The sequence below is a fragment of the Meles meles genome, chromosome 17 (genome assembly GCF_922984935.1).
Source record: "Meles meles chromosome 17, mMelMel3.1 paternal haplotype, whole genome shotgun sequence".
Taxonomy (NCBI): domain Eukaryota; kingdom Metazoa; phylum Chordata; class Mammalia; order Carnivora; family Mustelidae; genus Meles; species Meles meles.
Window position 1 is genome coordinate 55,963,926 of NC_060082.1, and position 8,736 is coordinate 55,972,661.

At 60.8% G+C, this 8,736-nt stretch overlaps 3 protein-coding genes across 3 annotated transcripts; all 3 read right to left on the reverse strand.

Annotated features, from left to right (window-relative positions):
- Positions 1 to 1,922: 1,922 nt before the first annotated feature.
- LOC123927625 (protein FAM71A-like) lies at positions 1,923 to 4,308 on the reverse strand. The gene is made up of 4 exons (XM_045982301.1): positions 4,247 to 4,308; positions 3,048 to 3,663; positions 2,221 to 2,668; positions 1,923 to 2,104 (listed from the first exon to the last, which is right to left on the reverse strand). Exons 1-4 carry the CDS (start codon positions 4,306 to 4,308, stop codon positions 1,923 to 1,925), a joined length of 1,308 nt encoding a protein of 435 aa, XP_045838257.1.
- Positions 4,309 to 5,400: 1,092 nt separating this feature from the next.
- On the reverse strand, positions 5,401 to 6,692 carry LOC123927626 (protein FAM71A-like). The gene is made up of 2 exons (XM_045982302.1): positions 6,631 to 6,692; positions 5,401 to 6,052 (listed from the first exon to the last, which is right to left on the reverse strand). Exons 1-2 carry the CDS (start codon positions 6,690 to 6,692, stop codon positions 5,401 to 5,403), a joined length of 714 nt encoding a protein of 237 aa, XP_045838258.1.
- Positions 6,693 to 6,927: 235 nt separating this feature from the next.
- On the reverse strand, positions 6,928 to 8,101 carry LOC123927627 (protein FAM71A-like). The gene has a single exon (XM_045982303.1). The coding sequence runs from the start codon at positions 8,059 to 8,061 to the stop codon at positions 6,928 to 6,930; it is 1,134 nt and encodes a 377-aa protein (XP_045838259.1). The 5' UTR covers positions 8,062 to 8,101.
- Between the last annotated feature and the right edge of the window lie 635 nt (positions 8,102 to 8,736).

Sequence of the window (8,736 nt, forward strand, 5' to 3'; positions counted from 1 at the left end):
CTCCTTTCCTTCCTCATCCGTGCCCCCGCCCCATGGCCACCAGCACCCTTCCCTTTACAAAGAGAAGAGACTCCCCTCTTCATCACACGGAAGGGCCAAGCACATATGCTGGGACCTAACGACTACTCTCCCTCACGTGAAGTTTAAGGATTTGTTTTCTGAACTCTGAAGGGGAGACTTGGTAAGGAGAAACCCCTTGCAATTGTTTCTCCGTACCAAAGTGTAATTAGTGGCGGTGGGAGGAATGGATTGTAGGGAGATTCCCGACTGGTCCCTGGAATCCCAGGCTGTTTATGGCTGCAGGGCAGGTCACACAGAGGCTGGGGATAGAAGTCTGGGGGCCAGACACCGCTCCAGGGTGGTCTGGACACTCTTGAGATAAGACCAGCTGACGGCTGTGAACTCACTGAAATTCAAAAGCCAGCTCGCAGTGGCTCACTACCAGGAGTCCCCCAGCTCCCATCCCTCCCTCCCCTTAATCTGGTACATTCGGTGCAGAGTTTGGGAACACAGTGGTGGAAACGCTTTGCCTAAAGGAGTGGGTCACTGTTCTGCAAAGGTTCCACTGTGCCACAGGAACAAGTTCACTTTTCTGAGCCTCAGTGCTCCTATCTGTAAGATAGAGATTACATTTACTGTAGGTAAATTATTACAAGAACCCAGAACCCAGTTTAAAGAGACCAGACCTTCCGGACATAAGACAAACACTTCTGCGCATACATAAGAGTGAAAACGTAAGGGAAGGCCTGGGTATGTCTGGAGCAGTAATTTCATCATAACTGCCCCGGCGTTTCTCGGACCATTCAGACTGCAGAGATCTGATGGCCGAACAGAACATTTCCAACAGCGCTGAAAGCTGGGTCTTCGCCTCGTGATCCTGTCTTGCTTTTTCACACTGTCCTGAATTTTGTGTGTACTGTTCCCTTGTTTTTGTCCCACGCGTACTTTTAAAATTTTAATTTTAATTTAATTTTATTTTTTACTACATGTACTTTTGATCTTGTTTTTGAACTATTCTATAGGTAGAATAGGTTAGAGCCACAGAATAGATTGTTATCATAGGCCAGCTACGCAGCTGCGCACTGTTGCACGTTTTCTCTCTTTCACATCCCACTCTATTGTCAGCTGTGTTGATGGTAATTTGGGCTGCTGGGGGTGTTTTGCTACTTTATGCTATAAACGTTCTCACTGCTTTCTAAGTTCTTTCCTTGGTATATACCCGGGGTATTTACAGGTTCTCAGTCTAGTTGAGAATATTGCCAAGAGAGGCTGCTGCTCCCCTCTTCCCTCCACTGAATAGCCTGTAGAGATGGGGAGCCCCACCCCTCGTTCTTTCTTTGTCCCTTTTTTGTCTATGGACATTCAGGGGTTTGGAACATTTTTGAAACTAGAGAAATGGGGGAGGTGGAGCTTTCTTGGCCACAGTTTGCCTTTTCACCTGTGGCTCCAGGAAACAAGCCAGACTGGCCTTGGTGCAGGATGCTTTGGCTCTGAGCATGGCTGTGAGGTGGGGGCGGTCTTCGGCTGGACCCTTGGGTCTTAGGTGCAGCCCCCATGTGAGGTCACTACTGGGCTGCAGGAGCTAGAAATTCAAAAGGAATGCAGCATGCCATTCTCAGACTGTAATTTTTTATTTCGACCATAGTTGAAATAAAAAAAAAATAGTGAGGAAAGCTAGAATGTGGTCTCTGGGGATAAGTCTCCAGCTGCCGAAATCTCTGGGTCTTGGTAATGGGTTTCGATTCAATGTCTCCATGAGCTCCGATGTCCCGCTCCCCGCGCTCTCCCAGCCGTGGCTGCTCTCCGCCGCCTCGGCGATGGCCTCCATGCCGCTCCTTTTCGCTGTGTTCGCGAACATTTCTCCGTCTCTGCCACGTGAGGAGGCCGCGCTTCAGGCAGTGAGACTGGCTCTCAGGTTCCTCTCAGGCACCCGAGGACCCTGCCAAGCCTCCTGATGCCTGAGCCAAGCTGCAGCTGGAGAGGCTCAGCCCAGCCCTGTGGGAGGTCCCGGACTCCTCCGCGATGGGAGCGTGGCTGATGCGGCAGTGGGGCGGGGCTGATGCGGTAGTCCGGGACTTGGCTGAAGTGGTCCTCCGGGAAGGGGCTGATGGGGTAGTCGGGGCGGGGCTGATACCGTCGGCCGGGGCGCGCCTGCCGCCCTCTGGGCTGCTGCTGCCCTCTTAGTCCTTGTGCTGCTGTCCTCTTAGTCCTTGTACTGACGCGCGGATCTGTGGCCGCCTAAGGAGCGGCTGGAGGCCTTCGGGGTGATGTTGTTCCCCGGGGCCTTGTGACGGCTCTCGGCGGCCCTGCGGTGGCCGGAACTGCGGGAGGCTCGCTCCTCCCGGCGCTCCTTGCGCTCCCTCCGCTCCCTGCGGAGCGGCCTTCCCGCCGGCTCCCCACTGCCCGCCGAGCTCGACGCGTCCGAGAGGAGCTGGCCTTCCGACCCGTCCGCAGCGGCGTCTCCCGCAGGCTTGCCGGCAGCTCCGGTCCCGGCGAACGGCAGGCGTAGGCGGGCCTCCCCCGCTGCGAGCTCTGCCGCTGTCCCTGCGGCCGCCACTGCCGCGGCCACCGCGGCCTCCCCGGCGGCCCCGCCTCGGTCCTGGCCCCTGCTGCCGACTCCCTGTAGAGCCCGGTAGCTTTTGTTGTTGGGGCAGCTAGAGTCGACAGGCTGTTGGGTTTGTGACACTGTGAGGTCACGACTGGGCTGCAGGACCTAGAAATTCAAATAGAATGCAGCATGCCATACTCAGATTGTAATTTTATTTAAAAAAAAAAATAGTGAGGAGAGCTAGAATGGGGTCTCCGGGGATACGTCCCTAGCAGCCTAAATCTCTGGGTCCTACGAATGGGCTTCCAAGCCAGGTTCAGGCTCCTGGGGGACATGCATCCACTAGCCCCCGCCTCCCACTCCAAGATGTCATGCTGCTGTCCCTGCAGTCCCCACTGCCTAGGCCACCTTGGCCTCCCAGACTTCGACCCCCGTCTGGGTCGTGGCCTCCTGCCCTCTGCCTCTAGAACCCAGTGGCTTTGGTGGTTGGGGCAGCTACAGTCGACAGGCTGTTGGGTGTGGGGGGGTCCTGAAAGGTCTCCTCTCCGCCAGCAAAAGCTGCAGAGGTGGCCCCAGCCACCTCAGAGCCCACGTGGAGGCTCCTGACGCTGACCTGGTCCTGATGCCCTTCTCCTTGGAAATCTGCCCCTGCTGGGTACCACCGGTCCTGTTCTTCACACAGAGACATGCCCAGCTTGTCCTCCGCTGGAATGGCGTAGGTACTGCTGTGACTGTCCACTGGCGGCCGCAGGAGGTGAACGAGCTTTTCCCAGTAGGGGAAGAGGTCTTCGCGTGCATCCAGAGGGGGGCTCAGCTGCAGGTAGCAGGAGCGGCCGGTGGCGAACTTGAGGCGCAGCTGTTGTTTCTCGCGGTCATGAATGGAGATCCGCACAAACTTCAAGGGAAGGAGCCCGGTGAGCTCCAGGGTCCTGGAAGCCTTGTGGCCTTTTCCCTTGGTGGTCTGGCCCCGGTCGGAGTCCTCTTCACAGCCGGTGTCCGGGCGGGCCAGCAGCATGACATCTGGGCGCGGGAGGCCGGGGCTGGTGGATGCGATGCCCACGGTCACCATTCCGACTCGGTTGTGCACGTCGACGACTTCTCCCCGGGTAAAATCACTTTCAAAAACACACATGGGTGTGTTTTTGAAGAGATGGTTTCTCCCTTACGCTTCTGTCGCTGGAGTTTCCCGCGTGGCGGTGTCAAACATGCCCACCCCGGGGGCGCTGTGGGCTGTGTGATAGGATGGCAGACTGCATGGAAACAGTGGCCCCGGCAAGGGGTGGGGGTTGGTCTGGGGGCTGGTCCAAGGAGCTTCTCCTCCTCAGCCTCCTTGTGTTGGCAGAGGGTGCAGCCCTGCTCCTGGAGCACTCGGCTGGCTCTGGGGCAGGGGTCCCAAACCCACCGCGCCCCACAGGACTCAGGCCACAGGAGTGAGGTGGGGGCGGTCCTCGACTGGACCCTTGGGTCTTAGGTGGCGGCCCCGCTGTGAGGTCATTACTGGGTTGCAGGACCTAGAAATTCAAACAGAATGCAGCAGGCCATTGTCAGATTGGTATATTTTTATTCACTAACTTTTTTTTTAAATAAAACATTCCAGTGAGGGGAGCTAGAATGGGGTCTCCGCGGATACGTCCCCAGCTGCGGAGATCTCTGGGTCTTACTCATGGGCTTCGAGTCAATGTCTGCATGAGCTCAGACGTCTCGCTCCCCGCGCTCTCCCAGCCGTGGCGGCTCTCCGCCGCCTCGGCGAGGGCCTCCATGGCGCTCTTTTCCGCTGTCTTCGACGTGTACGCGCCTCTGCCGCGTGGGGAGGCCCGGCTTCAGGCAGTGAGCCTGGCTCTCAGGTTCCTCAGGAACCCGGGGATCCTACCAAGCATCTTGGTGCCTGATGCCCAGCTGCGGGCGGAGAGGCTCCGCCCCGACTTGTGGGAGGTCCCGGCCTCCTCGGCGATGGGGGCGTGGCTGGTGGCGTCGTCGGGGGCGGGGCTGATGGCGTCATCGAGGGCGCGCCTGTGGCGCGCCGGGGCTGCTGCGGCCCTCATCCTTCTTGTCTTCCGGCGCGGCTGTGTGGCCGCCTAAGGAGCGGCTGGAGGCCTTCGGGGTGATGTTGTTCCCCGGGGCCTTGTGACGGCTCTCGGCGGCCCTGCGGTGGCGGGAACTGCGCGAGGCTCGCTCCTCCCGGCGCTCCCTCCGCTCCCTCCGCTCCCTGCGGAGCGGCCTTCCCGCCGGCTCCCCACTGCCCGCCGAGCTCGACGCGTCCGAGAGGAGCTGGCCTTCCGACCCGTCCGCAGCGGCGTCTCCCGCAGGCTTGCCGGCAGCTCCGGTCCCGGCGAACGGCAGGCGTAGGCGGGCCTCCCCCGCTGCGAGCTCTGCCGCTGTCCCTGCGGCCGCCACTGCCGCGGCCACCGCGGCCTCCCCGGCGGCCCCCGCCTCGGTCCTGGCCCCTGCTGCCGACTCCCTGTAGAGCCCGGTAGCTTTTGTTGTTGGGGTAGCTACAATGTTCATGCTGTTGGGTTTGTGACACTGTGAGGTCACGACTGGGCTGCAGGACCTAGAAATTCAAATAGAATGCAGCATGCCATACTCAGATTGTAATTTTATTTAAAAAAAAAAAAAATAGTGAGGAGAGCTAGAATGGGGTCTCCGGGGATACGTCCCTAGCAGCCTAAATCTCTGGGTCCTACGAATGGGCTTCCAAGCCAGGTTCAGGCTCCTGGGGGACATGCATCCACTAGCCCCCGCCTCCCACTCCAAGATGTCATGCTGCTGTCCCTGCGGCCCCCACTGCCTAGGCCACCTTGGCCTCCCAGACTTCGACCCCCGTCTGGGTCGTGGCCTCCTGCCCTCTCCCTCTAGAACCCAGTGGCTTTGGTGGTTGGGGCAGCTACAGTCGACAGGCTGTTGGGTGTGGGGGGGTCCTGAAAGGTCTCCTCTCCGCCAGCAAAAGCTGCAGAGGTGGCCCCAGCCACCTCAGAGCCCACGTGGAGGCTCCTGACGCTGACCTGGTCCTGATGCCCTTCTCCTTGGAAATCTGCCCCTGCTGGGTACCACCGGTCCTGTTCTTCACACAGAGACATGCCCAGCTTGTCCTCCGCTGGAATGGCGTAGGTACTGCTGTGACTGTCCACTGGCGGCCGCAGGAGGTGAACGAGCTTTTCCCAGTAGGGGAAGAGGTCTTCGCGTGCATCCAGAGGGGGGCTCAGCTGCAGGTAGCAGGAGCGGCCGGTGGCGAACTTGAGGCGCAGCTGTTGTTTCTCGCGGTCATGAATGGAGATCCGCACAAACTTCAAGGGAAGGAGCCCGGTGAGCTCCAGGGTCCTGGAAGCCTTGTGGCCTTTTCCCTTGGTGGTCTGGCCCCGGTCGGAGTCCTCTTCACAGCCGGTGTCCGGGCGGGCCAGCAGCATGACATCTGGGCGCGGGAGGCCGGGGCTGGTGGATGCGATGCCCACGGTCACCATTCCGACTCGGTTGTGCACGTCGACGACTTCTCCCCGGGTAAAATCACTTTCAAAAACACACATGGGTGTGTTTTTGAAGAGATGGTTTCTCCCTTACGCTTCTGTCGCTGGAGTTTCCCGCGTGGCGGTGTCAAACATGCCCACCCCGGGGGCGCTGTGGGCTGTGTGATAGGATGGCAGACTGCATGGAAACAGTGGCCCCGGCAAGGGGTGGGGGTTGGTCTGGGGGCTGGTCCAAGGAGCTTCTCCTCCTCAGCCTCCTTGTGTTGGCAGAGGGTGCAGCCCTGCTCCTGGAGCACTCGGCTGGCTCTGGGGCAGGGGTCCCAAACCCACCGCGCCCCACAGGACTCAGGCCACAGGAGTGAGGTGGGGGCGGTCCTCGACTGGACCCTTGGGTCTTGGGTGGCAGCCCCGCTGTGAGGTCACTACTGGGTTGCAGGACCTAGAAATTCAAACAGAATGCAGCAGGCCATTGTCAGATTGGTATATTTTTATTCACTTTTTTTTAAATAAAATATTCCAGTGAGGGGAGCTAGAATGGGGTCTCCGCGGATACGTCCCCAGCTGCGGAGATCTCTGGGTCTTACTCATGGGCTTCGAGTCAATGTCTGCATGAGCTCAGACGTCCCGCTCCCCGCGCTCTCCCAGCCGTGGCGGCTCTCCGCCGCCTCGGCGAGGGCCTCCATGCCGCTCTTTTCCGCTGTCTTCGACGTGTACGCGCCTCTGCCGCGTGGGGAGGCCCGGCTTCAGGCAGTGAGCCTGGCTCTCAGGTTCCTCAGGAACCCGCGGATCCTGCCAAGCGTCTTGGTGCCTGAGGCGCAGCTGTCAGCGGAAAGGCTCCGCCCCGACTTGTGGGAGGTCCCGGCCTCCTCGGCGATGGGGGCGTGGCAGGTGGCGTCGTCGGGGGCGGGGCTGGTGGCGTCATCGGGGGCGGGGCTGATGGCGTTGTCGGGGGCGCTTCTTGTCTTCCAGGGAGGCTGTGTGGCCGCCTAAGGAGCGGCTGGAGGCCTTCGGGGTGATCTCGTTCCCCGGGGCCTTGTGACGGCTCTCGGCGGCCCTGCGGTGGCCGGAACTGCGGGAGGCTCGCTCCTCCCGGCGCTCCTTGCGCTCCCTCCGCTCCCTGCGGAGCGGCCTTCCCGCCGGCTCCCCACTGCCGGCCGAGCTCGACGCGTCCCAGAGGAGCTGGCCTTCCGACCCGTCCGCAGCGGCGTCTCCCGCAGGCTTGCCGGCAGCTCCGGTCCCGGCGAACGGCAGGCGTAGGCGGGCCTCCCCCGCTGCGAGCTCTGCCGCTGTCCCTGCGGCCGCCACTGCCGCGGCCACCGCGGCCTCCCCGGCGGCCCCCGCCTCGGTCCTGGCCCCTGCTGCCGACTCCCTGTAGAGCCCGGTAGCTTTTGTTGTTGGGGCAGCTAGAGTCGACAGGCTGTTGGGTGTGGGGGGGTCCTGAAAGATCTCCTCCCCGCCAGCGAAAGCTGCAGAGGTGGCCCCGGCCACCTCAGAGTCCACGTGGAGGCTCCTGACGCTGACCTGGTCCTGATGCCCTTCTCCTTGGAAATCTGCCCCTGCTGGGTACCACCCGTCCTGTTGTTCACACAGGGGCATGCCCAGCTTGTCCTCCGCTGGAATGGCGTAGGTACTGCTGTGACTGTCCACTGGCGGCCGCAGGAGGTGAACGAGCTTTTCCCAGTAGGGGAAGAGGTCTTCGCGTGCATCCAGAGGGGGGCTCAGCTGCAGGTAGCAGGAGCGGCCGGTGGCGAACTTGAGGCGCAGCTGTTGTTTCTCGCGGTCATGAATGGAGATCCGCACAAACTTCAAGGGAAGGAGCCCGGTGAGCTCCAGGGTCCTGGAAGCCTTGTGGCCTTTTCCCTTGGTGATCTGGCCCCGGTCGGAGTTGTCTTCACAGCCGGTGTCCGGGCGGGCCAGCAGCATGACATCTGGGCTCGGGAGGCCGGGGCTGGTGGATGCGATGCCCACGGTCACCATTCTGACTCGGTTGTGCACATCGACGACTTCTCCCCTCATCGTTACTTGGGTAAAATCACTTTCAAAAACACACATGGGTGTGTTTTTGAAGAGATGGTTTCTCCCTTACGCAGCTGTCGCTGGAGTTTCCCCCGTGGCGGTGTCAAACATGCCCACCCCAGGGGCGCTGTGGGCTGTGTGATAGGATGGCAGACTGCTTGGAAACAGTGGCCCCGGCAAGGGGTGGGGGTTGGTCTGGGGGCTGGTCCAAGGAGCTCCTCCTCCTCAGCCTCCTTGTGTTGGCAGAGGGTGCAGCCCTGCTCCTGGGGCACTCGGCTGGCTCTGGGGCAGGGGTCCCAAACCCACCGCGCCCCACAGGACTCAGGCCACAGGCATGAGGTGGGGGCGGTCCTCGACTGGACCCTTGGGTCTTGGGTGGCAGCCCCGCTGTGAGGTCACTACTGGGTTGCAGGACCTAGAAATTCAAACAGAATGCAGCAGGCCATTGTCAGATTGGTATATTTTTATTCCCTAACTTTTAAAATAAAACATTCCAGTGAGGGGAGCTAGAATGGGGTCTCCGCGGATACGTCCCAGCTGCGGAGATCTCTGGGTCTTAATCATGGGCTTCGAGTCAATGTCTGCATGAGCTCAGACGTCCCGCTCCCCGCGCTCTCCCAGCCGTGGCTGCTCTCCGCCGCCTCGGCGAGGGCCTCCATGCCGCTCCTTTCCGCTGTCTTCGACGTGTACGCGCCTCTGCCGCGTGGGGAG